The following is a 17,922-nucleotide window of genomic DNA, read 5'->3' as shown; positions in this document are numbered from 1 at the left end:
GACACAAAGACGTTCCAGTCTATAGCGGAAGGCAAAATGTTTCCCCGCCGGATCAATGGACGACCACGACCCGAGGGAGGGGCCCCTGAAGCCTCAGAGGCCATAGCTTCCCCAGAAGGACTAACTGACTCAGGCGATCCCATGCCCGATGGACCCCAGTTAACAGAACATGAACAGTATTTTAAAAATGCTTCACTATGAAGATGTAAATTTACCAGTGCCATAGATATGGCCATGCAAAACCATGCCGTAACCTCTGGAGGAAACAAGCCGCCTTCCGAAGAAGGAGTAATGGCCCTAGGGACACCTGCTTGCGTATCAAAGGAAGGTTCTGGGACACGCACCTCTTGGGACATAGAATCCTCAGGGGCTGATGGCTCAGCACACTCTAAATTCCCTGATTCGGGAGAAGAGAGTACTCTAGAACAGCAATCGGAACATAACAGATTGGCATGGATAACCCTGGCCATTTCATACTCTTCGCAAGACGTATACTCCGAATCGGAGATATCTGTCTCCAGAAAATTAGAATCCTCCATAACTTGGAGATTGCAATAGGACAAACACTAACGGAACCTTACACCAATGGCTGGCGCACTCACCACCTCCTGTGAACCAGACAATTAACTAACAGACTCCGTCGCCACTTGGTCAAGGTGCGGAAATGGAATACAACGTGACCACAACCGGTCACGAGGTGCAACGTGTAAGTCAAAAAAGCGTGCCAGGCCATCGGACCGTGCAAACTGATGAAATAAAGCAGTTATGTCCAAATAGCCATGAGCCCAAGTATCACTACACAATAGCAGACAAAACCACATAGAAAACATGATTAAAGTCCCCCCAGTTCAATAACCCCCACAGGAGATATTAAAGGGACAGTCTAGTCCAAAATAAACTTTCATGATTCAGATAGGACATGTAATTTTAAACAATTTTCCAATTTACTTTTATCACCAATTTTGCTTTGTTCTCTTGGTATTCTTAGTTGAAAGTTTAATCTAGGAGGTTCATATGCTAATTTCTTAGACCTTGAAGGCCACCTCTTTTCAGAATGCATTTTAACAGTTTTTCACCACTAGAGGGTGTTAGTTCCTGTGTTTCATATAGATAACACTGTGCTCATGCATGTGAAGTTACCTGGGAGCCAGCACTGATTGGTTAAACTGCAAGTCTGTCAAAAGAACTGAAATAGAGGGGCAGTTTGAAGAGGCTTAGATACAAGATAATAACAGAGGTAAAAAGTATATAAATATAACTGTGTTGGTTATGCAAAACTGGGGAATGAGTAATAAAGGGATTATCTATCTTTTAAAACAATAACAATTCTGGTGTAGACTTTACCTTCAACCCTTGATTCCATAAGATAAAAGGAGTCCCTCTGGGACCCTGACTTCTTTCGTTAACATTACATTCCCATATTGAAATAAAATGAAACTATCTTACCGGAATCTACGCCATGGAACAGGAACACGGCCCTTCATATATGACAGATAGTAGCATCGCTTCTGACATGGACTTGAGTGAATAAAGGCAGGCAGCGAAACTCGTCAACGCCAATTGCCAAGGAGCTGTCAACATGAGTCGGGATGGTTTCGCAAAGACGACATTCCCTGCATCTCCGGACTCTAACTCATCCATGCTCTCACTGAGAGGCTGACAGGATTACTTAAAACTCCAGTCCCATTTCGAAGAGTACAACCCTCCATAAGAGACTATCTTCAACTTCTGACACTTCTCTGCCAACCTCCTGTTACGAAAGGCAAAGAATAACTGGGGATGAGGGAAGTAGGGGAGGTATTTAAGCCTTTGACTGGGGTGTCTTTGCCTCCTCCTGGTGGCCAGGTTCTGAAATCCCAACAGTAATGAATACAGCTGTGAACTCTTCCCATTTAAGAAGAAAAAGAGAACTATATTTTATTTACGTTGGAAGTCTAATTAGGTTTATTTATTTTTTCTTTTCATGCGTTACCTGTGATCTGCTAAAATGCCTGGGAAAAAAACAATATTTTACAAAAGGTTTGTGACTACTAACAACTATATCCATAAATATAATGGTCCATTTCTCATCCCAGAAGCTAAGAACCAAACTGTGAAAGTTTCTTAGAGATACTAATACAGGTAGTAACTCTTAAAAATATTAATAATAATAGAAATTGTATGATAGCACAGGCAGTGATTTCAACAATAAGGGGACTGACACACATAATTGGAGACTTGACAAAGCAAAATAAAGATCTGAAATTAAAGTTAGATAAAACACAGATTGGCAGAATATAATAAGCTTTCTGCTTTAACTAACACCATACAGATAAGTAAATTATGTCAATTAAAATTAACGGAACACAGCAGAAACGAATACTGAGTTACAGATGAAAATAAAACAAAGAAAAAATAATTAGTGATATTTATGGGAACAATGCAGATTATGATCACTTACTGCCACAAAGGAGAGAACCAAAACAAGTAATAAAACAAGATAATATGCCAGCGGATCCCACTAAAAAACCAAGTTCTGTTCCAATTGCCCCTGTCATAATATCTGAGAATTTTAACACCCTGAAATTTCCTACAGATTTTTAAAATCAGACTAGGCCAATGACTGTAACAGATAAAGAAATGTTTCAGAAATGGTGGGGCACAATCCCCACAAAAAGCTGAAAAAAGCCATAAAAGTAGGAATGAACATGCAGGAATGGACAGAATTGCTTCAAGATGCCATGGGCCCCTACTGGGATTCAACTCAAGCATATCTGATCATGCTGGAAGAATAGTTAAAACCTTTTTCAATTTTACTAGTCTAGAAAAATATATTAGTGAAATTACCATGAGGCCTCTAGATGGGCCTTTGAAGTAGCAAAAAGTTTAATTCTGGTGTGTGCTGCGCCAGCCACAGATCCAAATAGTATGGGGGTCACCAGTTCACATACAGAGGGCACTTGAAGCTCTCCATAGAAAGTGTCAAGAGTTTGTAAAGCTGTATGATCCAAACTCCACAAACTAAGAAATGGTGCTCACTATAGCTGAGAAGTGGTCGAATCATCACCCATACACCATTAAGGCAATTTCAGCAGTAAAACAGGAGAACAATCTGAAAATTCACAGGCAGGAATCAGAGAGGGGTGACCGGAAGAATGTTTGGGGATATCAAAAATGTAGAGAATCAAATTCAGGAAACTGGAGAGACAGGAATTTAAATGGTCATAAAAAACAGAGCAGAAAATAAGTATAACAACTGGAGGTTGAGGACAGATGAGAGAAGCAATAAGGCCAACTTAAGTTATTGGGAACTCAAATCACAAAACAAAAGAATGAAAGAACAAATTAAGTTTTTTGTTTATAAGCATTGTTTTTTTTTTTTGTTTATAAGCACATTTGCTTGCAGTGCATTTTTAAGTTCAATGAATATTTTTTTTTTTCATTATTAAGTTTTAAATATGCCAATATTTAGAATGCAAAGTTAAAGGGCCATAATACCCACATGTTTAAACACTTGAAAGTGATGCAGCATAGCTGTAAAAATCTGACTAGAAAATATCACCTGAACATCTCTATGTAAAAAAGAAATATATTTTACCTCAAAAGTTCCTCAGTAGCCACATCCCATTGTAAAGGACTTCTAAGCAGCATATCAGTCTGTCCCGGGACAGCGGAAGGGGCGAGCTTTCGTGCACTCTATTCAGTTTAAAGGAAGTTTGCTATGAAATCTCATGAGAGTTAAGTGAAATCTCATGAGATCACAGTAAAAGAGTTCATGACCTCAGCACTGCTGATGTGCTGCTGTTCATTTATTCATTTATTTTTTTTACCTGCAGCTGGGCTGCACCCGAGTATAACTTTTTACACAGAACTTACTCTGCTGAGCTGAGGAGAATGGAAGGTAAAATATCTTCCTTTTTTTACATAGAGATGCTCAGGTGATATTTTCCTGTCAGCTTTTTACAGTTATACTGCATCAGTTTCAAGTGATTTAGCATAAGAGTATTATGTCCCTTTAATTGATGCATTCTTTTTCTAAAAACGAATAACAGATACCTCCATTGTGATTACTTTTGGGAGGCCACATGCAAGAAAATTTCCATGTAAACTGTCTAAAGTCTTATCTTGCAGGAAGAAAACCAATGAAGACAGAAGGCTTCTCACCTTTCCTTCAAACTTTCCCCAATAACACATATAGATTGTTGTTTTTCAGGTGTCATCAGGACTAATTTAACTAAGAATCTATGATTGTGGGTTTGGACAAATTAAATAAGTATAAAATGTATCACAATGGAGATGTAAAATGGGGCATTAGGCCAAAATAATATATGGCATTAAGGGGTAAAAAATCATATAGGGGAAGCAAAATAAGTTTATGTAAGGGGGCAAGTGGTATGATGCAATGATAGAGGCACATCCCAACTTGATGTTAATAACTGTGAATGTGGTTTCTACTGCAGATGGAGTGTTGTAGTGTGAAGTAAATATATGCCTGGTTTAAATCTCTTTTCATTCCTTCGAGGATCTTGGAAAAAAAGTGGTGTAAGAAAAGGTTATTGGTAAAGAAAGAGCAAGGACCAGATGCCAAAAGATGACAACACAGAACATCAGTGAACCATTATAACTTTTGTTTTACAGGCACACTTTATTAATAAAGATTTTACTACATGCATACCCTTCTAGTGTACCCACACCCACGCATGAACTTTTAATTTTTCCCAATTTTAACACCATCGTATAAATGTTGCTAATGGGGTTTAGCATAGGATTTTGTGTTTCTATGTATAATATTGAGTGTATTTTTTTAATGAATTGTATAAAGTTAGACTAGGAATTGACAGTCCTAGGAAAGTACAGAAGATCTCATATCACCGAGGGAATAATATTCCGAAGGAATGGTGGGAGAATTTTCCCTGTAAGGTTTTTGCTCCCACTGTGTTCTTCTGTACTAGTGGGTATAACTAGAAAACGGGGCAACATAGGAGAAGAAAAAGTGAGGGGATGTGGTAAAATAGCACACAGATTTTATCCTCGGCATATTCACAGTTGGTTTTAAAATTCCCTTCACCCCCAGATACACCTTGTCTGAGCTAGGTGTTTAATTAAAGACACTCCCATTATCCTTGACTGGCATATGATAGGCCAAAGCCCTTTGAATTGAGAATAAAATTGGGAAACACTTTCTTTCTTACTCTGTCTTATCCAGCTCCTGCTGAAAAGATGGATGATGTTGGACACAGAATCTGGCTAAGTATTTCTGGGATAAAATTATGTGATTATTTTAGCAGTGTTGCACAAATCTGGGTTGTGGTAGTTGCCCTGTAATAATTTGGACTGTTTTGCTGTCAAATATTTATCTCTCTCTCTCTATCTCTCTATATCTATAACATTGATTCCTAATAAATTCTTCGGAAACAATGGGGACCCTTTTATAGTGTTTTTTTCTACAACTTACTTGTATTGGTTTAACTATAGAATTATATTTAGTATAAATTAAAAATCAATTAAACTAATTAAGCACAGACACTAACACTTTACATTTATTTTATAAATATTTAGACATCTAATGAAACTTTAAAAAATACATCTACATGTTATTCTCAGACTAATCTTTTCTTTTAGTGCATCATTCTATGTAGCATGTACTTAGTGTTTAATGTCCCTTTAAGGAGTAGAGGTTTGTCTATAACAGTGCTAAGTTCCTGTTAAACCCTTGGATGTATTCCTGGAGTTTTATTTACCTTAAAGGGACACTAAACAGACATTCAAAAATAAAATTTGTATAAACTGTGTACTGACAAGTTTGGAAAGCAAAACTGTCAAAAACAGGGAGAGTGAGCCATTTATTTTTTAATTTTATCGATTATTTTTCTTAATTACCAAGTTTATAAGATGATATACACAATAGCTTAAGCAGGTATCAAAATAAAAAGCAGTTCATACCTTTTCTGTGGTGGTGCAGGCACGGTCTTTCTGTTGGTAAGTACTGATTCTGGCATAGGGTTACCTCTATTAGAAGAGTAAACTGTAGATGGTAACAGTATAGATTCTTCTTCACTTTCAATTTTTGCTTCAAGGTACCTTCCAATCACAAAGTCCGTGAAACAGAAAAGAAGAAGCTCCTTACAGCGCCCTGGATTTCTTTTAAAATAAATACATAAATTATATATATATATATATATATATATATATATATATATATATATATATATATATATATATATATATATATATATATATATATATATATATATATATATATATACTTATATACACACAAATATATATACACATACTGTACATACATACATATACATATATATATATACTTATATACACACAAATATATATACACATACTGTACATACATACATATATATATACACATACACATACATAGTTTTATTTATTTTTTTCCCATTGAATTGAGCCGTTGTCCCACTAAACACATAGGATATTACGTAACATCACAAATGCATCACTTCCGGTTTACTGCTCGGCATGCTACATAGGAAAAAAAGCTATTACAGAGCACCAGTCTTATTTATTTATTCATTGTACTCCTTAATATTTTTTTATCAAATCACAGGACTTTGTTTACAGTTTAGCATAATATGTTAAACGGAAAGTAATATAAAAACAGAATTTATGTTTACCTGATAAATTTCTTTCTCCAACGGTGTGTCCGGTCCACGGCGTCATCCTTACTTGTGGGATATTCTCTTCCCCAACAGGAAATGGCAAAGAGCCCAGCAAAGCTGGTCACATGATCCCTCCTAGGCTCCGCCTACCCCAGTCATTCGACCGACGTTAAGGAGGAATAATAGCATAGGAGAAACCATATGGTACCGTGGTGACTGTAGTTAAAGAAAATAAATTATCAGACCTGATTAAAAAACCAGGGCGGGCCGTGGACCGGACACACCGTTGGAGAAAGAAATTTATCAGGTAAACATAAATTCTGTTTTCTCCAACATAGGTGTGTCCGGTCCACGGCGTCATCCTTACTTGTGGGAACCAATACCAAAGCTTTAGGACACGGATGAAGGGAGGGAGCAAATCAGGTCACCTAAATGGAAGGCACCACGGCTTGCAAAACCTTTCTCCCAAAAATAGCCTCAGAAGAAGCAAAAGTATCAAACTTGTAAAATTTGGTAAAAGTGTGCAGTGAAGACCAAGTCGCTGCCCTACATATCTGATCAACAGAAGCCTCGTTCTTGAAGGCCCATGTGGAAGCCACAGCCCTAGTGGAATGAGCCGTGATTCTTTCGGGAGGCTGCCGTCCGGCAGTCTCGTAAGCCAATCTGATGATGCTTTTAATCCAAAAAGAGAGAGAGGTAGAAGTTGCTTTTTGACCTCTCCTTTTACCTGAATAAACAACAAACAGGGAAGAAGTTTGTCTAAAATCCTTTGTAGCATCTAAATAGAATTTTAGAGCGCGAACAACATCCAAATTGTGCAACAAGCGTTCCTTCTTTGAAACTGGTTTCGGACACAGAGAAGGTACGATAATCTCCTGGTTAATGTTTTTGTTAGAAACAACTTTTGGAAGAAAACCAGGTTTAGTACGTAAAACCACCTTATCTGCATGGAACACCAGATAAGGAGGAGAACACTGCAGAGCAGATAATTCTGAAACTCTTCTAGCAGAAGAAATTGCAACTAAAAACAAAACTTTCCAAGATAATAACTTAATATCAACGGAATGTAAGGGTTCAAACGGAACCCCCTGAAGAACTGAAAGAACTAAATTGAGACTCCAAGGAGGAGTCAAAGGTTTGTAAACAGGCTTGATTCTAACCAGAGCCTGAACAAAGGCTTGAACATCTGGCACAGCTGCCAGTTTTTTGTGAAGTAACACCGACAAGGCAGAAATCTGTCCCTTCAGGGAACTTGCCGATAATCCTTTTTCCAATCCTTCTTGAAGGAAGGATAGAATCCTAGGAATCTTAACCTTGTCCCAAGGGAATCCTTTAGATTCACACCAACAGATATATTTTTTCCAAATTTTATGGTAAATCTTTCTAGTTACAGGCTTTCTGGCCTGAACAAGAGTATCGATAACAGAATCTGAGAAACCTCGCTTCGATAAAATCAAGCGTTCAATCTCCAAGCAGTCAGCTGGAGTGAAACCAGATTCGGATGTTCGAACGGACCCTGAACAAGAAGGTCTCGTCTCAAAGGTAGCTTCCAAGGTGGAGCCGATGACATATTCACCAGATCTGCATACCAAGTCCTGCGTGGCCACGCAGGAGCTATCAAGATCACCGACGCCCTCTCCTGATTGATCCTGGCTACCAGCCTGGGGATGAGAGGAAACGGCGGGAACACATAAGCTAGTTTGAAGGTCCAAGGTGCTACTAGTGCATTCACTAGAGCCGCCTTGGGATCCCTGGATCTGGACCCGTAGCAAGGAACTTTGAAGTTCTGACGAGAGGCCATCAGATCCATGTCTGGAATGCCCCAAAGTTGAGTGACTTGGGCAAAGATTTCCGGATGGAGTTCCCACTCCCCCGGATGCAATGTCTGACGACTCAGAAAATCCGCTTCCCAATTTTCCACTCCCGGGATGTGGATAGCAGACAGGTGGCAGGAGTGAGACTCCGCCCATAGAATGATCTTGGTCACTTCTTCCATCGCTAGGGAACTCCTTGTTCCCCCCTGATGGTTGATGTACGCAACAGTCGTCATGTTGTCTGATTGAAACCGTATGAACTTGGTCCTCGCTAGCTGAGGCCAAGCCTTGAGAGCATTGAATATCGCTCTCAGTTCCAGAATATTTATCGGTAGAAGAGATTCTTCCCGAGACCAAAGACCCTGAGCTTTCAGGGATCCCCAGACCGCGCCCCAGCCCATCAGACTGGCGTCGGTCGTGACAATGACCCACTCTGGTCTGTGGAATGTCATCCCTCGTGACAGGTTGTCCAGGGACAGCCACCAACGGAGTGAGTCTCTGGTCCTCTGATTTACTTGTATCTTTGGAGACAAGTCTGTATAGTCCCCATTCCACTGACTGAGCATGCACAGTTGTAACGGTCTTAGATGAATGCGCGCAAAAGGAACTATGTCCATTGCCGCTACCATCAACCCGATCACTTCCATGCACTGAGCTACGGAAGGAAGAGGAACGGAATGAAGTATTCGACAAGAGTCCAGGAGCTTTGTCTTTCTGGCCTCTGTTAGAAAAATCCTCATTTCTGAGGAGTCTATAATTGTTCCCAAGAAGGGAACCCTTGTTGACGGGGATAGAGAACTCTTTTCCACGTTCACTTTCCAGCCGTGCGATCTGAGAAAGGCCAGGACGATGTCCGTGTGAGCCTTTGCTCGAGGGAGGGACGACGCTTGAATCAGAATGTCGTCCAGGTAAGGTACTACTGCAATGCCCCTTGGTCTTAGCACAGCTAGAAGGGACCCTAGTACCTTTGTGAAAATCCTTGGAGCAGTGGCTAATCCGAAAGGAAGCGCCACGAACTGGTAATGTTTGTCCAGGAAAGCAAACCTTAGGAACCGATGATGTTCCTTGTGGATAGGAATATGTAGATACGCATCCTTTAAATCCACCGTGGTCATGAATTGACCTTCCTGGATGGAAGGAAGGATAGTTCGAATGGTTTCCATCTTGAAAGATGGGACCTTGAGAAATTTGTTTAAGATCTTGAGATCTAGGATTGGTCTGAATGTTCCCTCTTTTTTGGGAACTATGAACAGATTGGAGTAGAACCCCATCCCTTGTTCTCTCCATGGAACAGGATGAATCACTCCCATTTTTAACAGGTCTTCTACGCAAAGTAAGAACGCCTGTCTTTTTATGTGGTCTGAAGATAACTGAGACCTGTGGAACCTTCCCCTTGGGGGAAGTCCCTTGAATTCCAGAAGATAACCCTGGGAGACTATTTCTAGCGCCCAAGGATCCAGAACATCTCTTGCCCAAGCCTGAGCGAAGAGAGAGAGTCTGCCCCCCACCAGATCCGGTCCCGGATCGGGGGCCGATATTGCTGTCTAGGTAGCAGTGGCAGGTTTCTTTGCCTGCTTTCCCTTGTTCCAGCCTTGCATTGGTCTCCAAGCTGGCTTGGCCTGAGAAGTATTACCTTCTTGCTTAGAGGACGTAGCACCTTGGGCTGGTCCGTTTTTACGAAAGGGACGAAAATTAGGTCTATTTTTTGCCTTGAAAGGCCGATCCTGAGGAAGGGCATGGCCCTTACCCCCAGTGATATCAGAGATAATCTCTTTCAAGTCAGGACCAAACAGCGTTTTCCCCTTGAAAGGAATGTTTAGTAGCTTGTTCTTGGAAGACGCATCAGCCGACCAAGATTTCAACCAAAGCGCTCTGCGCGCCACAATAGCAAACCCAGAATTCTTAGCCGCTAACTTAGCCAATTGCAAAGAGGCGTCTAGAGTGAAAGAATTAGCCAATTTGAGAGCATTGACTCTGTCCATAATCTCCTCATAAGGAGGCGAGTCACTATCGAGCACCTTAATCAGTTCAGAAATATGCGGCTGTAGTGACAGGGACAATGCATGAAATGGGTTGTAGAAGGTAACCCTGCTGAACAAACATCTTTTTAAGCAAACCTTCTAATTTTTTATCCATAGGATCTTTGAAAGCACAACTATCCTCTATGGGAATAGTGGTGCGTTAGTTTAAAGTAGAAACCGCTCCCTCGACCTTGGGGACTGACTGCCATAAGTCCTTTCTGGGGTCGACCATAGGAAACAATTTTTTAAATATGGGGGGAGGGACGAAAGGAATACCGGGCCTTTCCCATTCTTTATTAACAATGTCCGCCACCCGCTTGGGTATAGGAAAAGCTTCTGGGAGCCCCGGCACCTCTAGGAACTTGTCCATTTTACATAGTTTCTCTGGGATGACCAAATTTTCACAATCATCCAGAGTGGATAATACCTCCTTAAGCAGAATGCGGAGATGTTCCAATTTAAATTTAAAAGTAATCACATCAGATTCAGCCTGCTGAGAAATATTCCCTAAATCAGTAATTTCTCCCTCAGACAAAACCTCCCTGGCCCCCTCAGATTGGGTTAGGGGCCCTTCAGAGATATTAATATCAGCGTCGTCATGCTCTTCAGTAACTAAAACAGAGCATCCACGCTTACGCTGAACAGGGTTCATTTTGGCTAAAATGTTTTTGACAGAATTATCCATTACAGCCGTTAATTGTTGCATAGTAAGGAGTATTGGCGCGCTAGATGTACTAGGGGCCTCCTGAGTGGGCAAGACTCGTGTAGACGAAGGAATTGTTCAAAATTCACCAAACTTTCACCACAGTGTCTTAAAGCCTTGAAAATATTGCACACCAAATTAGGAAGCTTTAACCCTTAAAATAACGGAACCGGAGCCGTTTTAAGCTTTAACCCCTTTACAGTCCCTGGTATCTGCTTTGCTGAGACCCAACCAAACCCAAGGGGAATACGATACCAAATGATGCCTTCAGAAGTCTTTTGTAAGTATCAGAGCTCCTCTCACATGCGACTGCATGCCATGCCTCTCAAAAACAAGTGCGCAACACCGGCGCGAAAATGAGACTCTGCCTATGCTTTGGGAAAGCCCCTAAAGAATAAGGTGTCTAAAACAGTGCCTGCCGATATTATTATATCAAAATACCCAGAATAAATGATTCCTCAAGGCTAAATAAGTGTTAATTCAATCGATTTAGCCCAAAAAATGTCTACAGTCTAAATAAGCCCTTGTGAAGCCCTTATTTACAATCGTAATAAACATGGCTTACCGGATCCCATAGGGAAAATGACAGCTTCCAGCATTACATCGTCTTGTTAGAATGTGTCATACCTCAAGCAGCAAAGACTGCAAACTGTTCCCCCAACTGAAGTTAATGCTCTCAACAGTCCTGTGTGGAACAGCCATGGATTTTAGTTACGGTTGCTAAAATCATTTTCCTCATACAAACAGAATTCTTCATCTCTTTTCTGTTTCTGAGTAAATAGTACGTACCAGCACTATTTGAAAATAACAAACTCTTGATTGAATAATGAAAAACTACAGTTAAACACTAAAAAACTCTAAGCCATCTCCGTGGAGATGTTGCCTGTACAACGGCAAAGAGAATGACTGGGGTAGGCGGAGCCTAGGAGGGATCATGTGACCAGCTTTGCTGGGCTCTTTGCCATTTCCTGTTGGGGAAGAGAATATCCCACAAGTAAGGATGACGCCGTGGACCGGACACACCTATGTTGGAGAAATATTGGTTTTAAGTTAATTACTAAAACTCTATTAACCTAAAATGTTTTTAACGCTCACATTTTTAAAGTGAAGGTCAATCCTAGACTATTGAAACAAATAAAGGGGACATTCATTCATTAAGTATAAGATACTTCATGTAGAAAGCTACTTTTGTTTCAACCAATCGCCGTTCTTAGCTGCTAAAGCCCACAGCAAAAAAAAAAAAACCTCAGGGGGTGACGTTTTCACCTCTTAGCAAATAGTCGTGCTGTAAATTCGGCTCCCAAGGGCGCCAAGCCCGATTTAACGCACGGCTATTGGCTAAGATGTGAAAACGTCACCTCTCAAGCAAAACAGCGGTCTGCAGTGGGCTTCCTTAAAAGCTCAGAACAGTGATCGATTGAAACAAATAAAAGAAGCTTTCTACATGAAGTATCTTATACTTCATGAATGAAAGTCCCCTTTATTTGTTTCAATAGTAAATCCTAGCGTTTCAAAAACGCTAGGATTTTCACTTTAATAGTGGGACCATTTTTAATTTTTATATTAATAAATAAAAAATCTTTTAAAATACATACTACATACATACACAATTAATAGGGACCGTAAAAACAAATACAGGTAGAAAAAAAACCTTTATCCAAACTACCTGGGACCGGAAAAGGTTTTGATTTCGGAAAAGTTTGGATTTTGGAATTTTAACATCTTTAAAATGGGACAGTTGGTAAAGGGCATGGAACCAAGTGTAAACAACAATATCTTATGTCATTTAGGCAATATTTAAATGTCATAATACAGCTTATACAGTTGTGCTCTTAAGTTTACATACCCTGGCAGAATTTATGATTTCTTGGCCATTTTGCAGAGAATATGAATAACACAAAAACTTTTCTTTCACTCATGGTTTGCATTTGGCTGAAGACATTTATTATCAATCAACTGTGTTTACTCGTTTTAAATCATAATGACAACAGAAACTATCCAAATGACCCTGATCAAAAATTTACATACTCCAGTTCTTAATACCGTGTATTGCCCCCTTTAACATCAATGACAGCTTTTAGTCTTTTGTGGTATTTGTGGATGGTAAAGCTGCTTATTCTTCCTAGGAAAAAAAGCCTCCAGTTCCTGTAAATTCTTGGGCTCTTGCATGAACTGCAAGTTTGAGATCTCCCCAGAGTGGCTCAATAATATTGAGGTCAGGAGACTGAGATGACCACTCCAGAACCTTCACTTTGTTCTGCTGTAGCCAATGACAAGTCGACTTGGCCTTGTGTTTAGGATCATTGTCATGTTGGAATGTCCAAGTACGTCCCATGCGCAGCTTTCCTCCAGTATTTTTTGATAACATACTGCATTCATCTTGCCATCAATTCTGACCAAATTTTCTGTGCCTTTGTAGCGCACACATCCCCAAAACATCAGCGATCCACCTCCGTGTTTCACAGTAGGAATGATGTACCTTTAATTATAGGTCTTGTTGACTCCTCTACAAATGTAGTGTTTATGGTTGGGGCCAAAAAGCTCAATTTCGGTCTCATCACTCCAAATGACTTTGTGCCAGAAGGTTTGAGGCTCGTCTCTGTGCTGTTCAGCGTATTGTAAGCGGGATACTTTGTGGCATTTGCATAGTAATGGCTTTCTTCTGGTGACTCAACCATGCAGCCCATCTTTCTTCAAGTGCCTCCTTATTGTGCATCTTGAAACAGCCACACCACATGTTTTCAGAGAGTCCTTTATTTCAATTGAAGTTATTTGTGGGTTTTTCTTTGCATCCCGGACAACTTTCCTGGCAGTTGTGGCTGAAATTTTAGTTGGTTTACCTGACTGTGGTTTGGTTTCAATAGAACCATTCATTTTCCACTTCTTGATTAGAGTTTGAACACTGCTGATTGGCGTTCTCAATTCCTTGGATATCTTTTTATATCCCTTTCCTGTTTTATACAGTTCAACTGCCTTTTCCCGCAGATCCTTTGACAATTATTTTGCTTTCCACATGACTCTGAATCCAGAAACGTCAGTGTAGCACTGGATGAAAGATGCAAGGGTCTGTCAGGAGTCCAGAAACTCATTGACCTTTTATACACACACACTAATTACAAGCAAACAGATCACAGGTGAGGGTGGTTACCTTTAATAGCCATTCAAACCCCTTTGTGTCAACTTATGTGCATGTTATCAGGCCAAAATCACCAGGGTATGTAAACTTTTGATCAGGGTCATTTAGCTAGTTTCTGTTGTCATTATGGATTTAAAAAGAGTAAATACAGTTGATTGATAATAAATGCCTTCAGCCAAACATTAACCATGAGTGAAAGAAAAGTTTGTTCTATCATTCATATTCTCTGAAAAATGGCCAAGAAATCATAAAATCTGCCAGGGTATGTAAACTTATGAGCACAACTGTACATGTAACTTATATAAGTTATATATATAGTTTTTAAATACTTTTCTGACTTACAGGCAGGTAAAATAGTAATTTTTGATAAAAAAATTTTTTTTAAATATTAGTGAAAAAAGTTTGGATTTTAGAATAAGTTTGAATTTTGGAATTTGGGAAATTGTACCGGTACAGACTAGCTTTTCCTCTGTCCCCACACACTTTATTTTACAGCTCATCAATATCACAGAAAGGGATCAATATCCCCTGGATTTGCACAGATCTTAGTGTGTTGTACTTTCACATAAATAAATCTGACTCCGAAAATTGCCGACTTTAACTTGCGGCCATCATCTTTGGCATTCGGATCAGCCCAAAATACCTGAATACACATTTCTACTTAATTTGAAAAAAAATGTCTTGCTTACATTTTACAAAGCTAGAACAACAAAAACAGAATTTATGCTTACCTGATAAATTACTTTCTCCAACGGTGTGTCCGGTCCACGGCGTCATCCTTACTTGTGGGAATATCTCTTCCCCAACAGGAAATGGCAAAGAGTCCCAGCAAAGCTGGCCATATAGTCCCTCCTAGGCTCCGCCCACCCCAGTCATTCGACCGACGGACAGGAGGAAAAAATAGGAGAAACCATAGGGTGCCGTGGTGACTGTAGTTAGAGAAAATAATTCATCAAACCTGATTAAAAAACCAGGGCGGGCCGTGGACCGGACACACCGTTGGAGAAAGTAATTTATCAGGTAAGCATAAATTCTGTTTTCGCCAACATTGGTGTGTCCGGTCCACGGCGTCATCCTTACTTGTGGGAACCAATACCAAAGCTTTAGGACACGGATGAAGGGAGGGAGCAAATCAGGTTACCTAAACGGAAGGCACCACGGCTTGCAAAACCTTTCTCCCAAAAATAGCCTCCGAAGAAGCAAAAGTATCAAATTTGTAAAATTTGGCAAAAGTGTGCAGTGAAGACCAAGTCGCTGCCTTACATATCTGATCAACAGAAGCCTCGTTCTTGAAGGCCCATGTGGAAGCCACAGCCCTAGTGGAGTGAGCTGTGATTCTTTCAGGAGGCTGCCGTCCGGCAGTCTCATAAGCCAATCTGATGATGCTTTTAAGCCAAAAGGAAAGAGAGGTAGAAGTTGCTTTTTGACCTCTCCTTTTACCAGAATAGACGACAAACAGAGAAGATGTTTGTCTGAACTCTTTTGTAGCTTCTAAGTAGAATTTTAGAGCACGGACTACATCAAAATTGTGTAGCAAACATTCCTTCTTTGAGACTGGATTCGGACACAAAGAAGGTACAACTATCTGCTGGTTAATATTTTTGTTGGAAGAAAACCAGGCTTAGTACGCAAAACAACCTTATCTGAATGGAACACCAGATAGGGTGGAGTACACTGCAGAGCAGATAATTCAGAAACTCTTCTAGCAGAAGAAATAGCAACCAAAAACAAAACTTTCCAAGATAACAACTTAATATCTATGGAATGTAAAGGTTCAAACGGAACCCCTTGAAGAACTGAAAGAACTAGATTTAGACTCCAGGTAGGAGTCAAAGGTCTGTAAACAGGCTTGATCCTAACCAGAGCCTGAACAAATGCTTGAACATCTGGCACAGTTGCCAGTCGTTTGTGTAGTAAGACAGATAAGGCAGAAATCTGTCCCTTTAGAGAACTCGCAGATAATCCTTTATCTAAACCTTCTTGTAGAAAGGAAAGGATCTTAGGAATCTTTATCTTATTCCATGGGAATCCCTTGGATTCACACCAGCAGATATATCTTTTCCATATTTTATGGTAAATTTTTCTAGTTACCGGTTTTCTGGCTTGAACCAGTGTATCTATCACAGAATCTGAAAATCTACGCTTTGATAGAATCAAGCGTTCAATCTCCAAGCAGTCAGCTGGAGGGAGACCAGATTTGGATGTTCGAATGGACCCTGTATAAGAAGGTCCTGTCTCAAAGGTAGCTTCCATGGTGGAGCCGATGACATATTCACCAGGTCTGCATACCAAGTCCTGCGTGGCCACGCAGGAGCTATCAAGACCACCAAGGCCCTCTCCTGCTTGATCCTGGCTACCAGCCTGGGAATGAGAGGAAACGGTGGAAACACATAAGCTAGGTTGAAGGTCCAAGGCGCTATTAGTGCATCCACTAGAGTCGCCTTGGGATCCCTGGATCTGGACCCGTAGCAAGGAACCTTGAAGTTCTGACGAGACGCCATCAGATCCAAGTCTGGAATGCCCCATAATTGGGTCACCTGGGCAAATATCTCCGGGTGGAGTTCCCACTCCCCCGGATGGAAAGTCTGACGACTCAGATAATCCGCCTCCCAGTTTTCCACTCCTGGGATGTGGATCGCAGATAGGTGACAGGAGTGATCCTCCGCCCATTGTATTATTTTGGTCACTTGTTTCATCGCCAGGGAACTCCTTGTTCCCCCCTGATGATTGATATAAGCAACAGTCGTCATGTTGTCTGATTGGATTCTTATGAAGCTGGCCTTTGCTAGCTGAGGCCAAGCCCTGAGAGCATTTAATATCGCTCTTAGTTCCAGAATGTTTATCGGGAGAAGAGACTCTTCCCGAGACCATAGTCCCTGAGCTTTCAGGGATTCCCAGACCGCGCCACAGCCCACTAGACTGGCGTCGGTCGTGACGATGACCCACTCTGGTCTGCGGAAGCTCATTCCCTGGGATAGGTGGTCCAGGGTTAGCCACCAACGGAGTGAATCTCTGGTCTTCTGATCTACTTGAATCACTGGAGACAAGTCTTTATAGTCCCCATTCCACTGTTTCAGCATGCACAGTTGTAATGGTCTTAGATGAATTTGCGCAAAAGGAACTATGTCCATTGCTGCAACCATCAACCCTACTACTTCCATGCACTGAGCTATGGAAGGACGTGGAACTGAATGAAGAACTTGACAAGCGCTTAGAAGTTTTGACTTTCTGACATCTGTCAGAGAAATCCTCATTTCTAAAGAATCTATTATTGTTCTCAAGAAGGGAACTCTTGTCGACGGAGACAGAGAACTTTTTTTCTATGTTCACCTTCCATCCGTGAGATCTGAGAAAGGCCAGAACGATGTCTGTATGAGCCTTTGCCTTTGAAAGGGACGACGCTTGTATTAGAATGTCGTCCAGGTATGGTACTACTGCAATGCCCCTCGGTCTTAGAACCGCTAGAAGGGACCAGAGTACCTTTGTGAAAATCCTTGGAGCAGTGGCTAACCCGAATGGGAGGGCCACAAACTGGTAATGTTTGTCCAGAAAGGTGAACCTTAGGAACTGATGATGTTCTTTGTGGATAGGAATATGTAGGTACGCATCCTTTAGATCCACGGTAGTC

General features: G+C 40.8%; 1 protein-coding gene across 1 annotated transcript in view; it reads right to left on the bottom strand.

Moving 5' to 3' along the window:
* Positions 1 to 17,922, bottom strand: part of MOV10L1 (Mov10 like RISC complex RNA helicase 1) — a 1,168,229-nt gene that overhangs the window by 918,782 nt on the left and 231,525 nt on the right. Inside the window, exon 7 of the mRNA XM_053719185.1 lies at positions 5,923 to 6,120. Within this exon, the coding sequence (XP_053575160.1) occupies positions 5,923 to 6,120 (198 nt within the window). The remainder of the gene's footprint in view (positions 1 to 5,922; positions 6,121 to 17,922) is intronic.

Source organism: Bombina bombina, chromosome 6, assembly GCF_027579735.1.
Source record: "Bombina bombina isolate aBomBom1 chromosome 6, aBomBom1.pri, whole genome shotgun sequence".
NCBI classification, from domain to species: Eukaryota; Metazoa; Chordata; class Amphibia; order Anura; family Bombinatoridae; genus Bombina; species Bombina bombina.
This window is presented reverse-complemented; position numbering and strand designations above follow the sequence as displayed.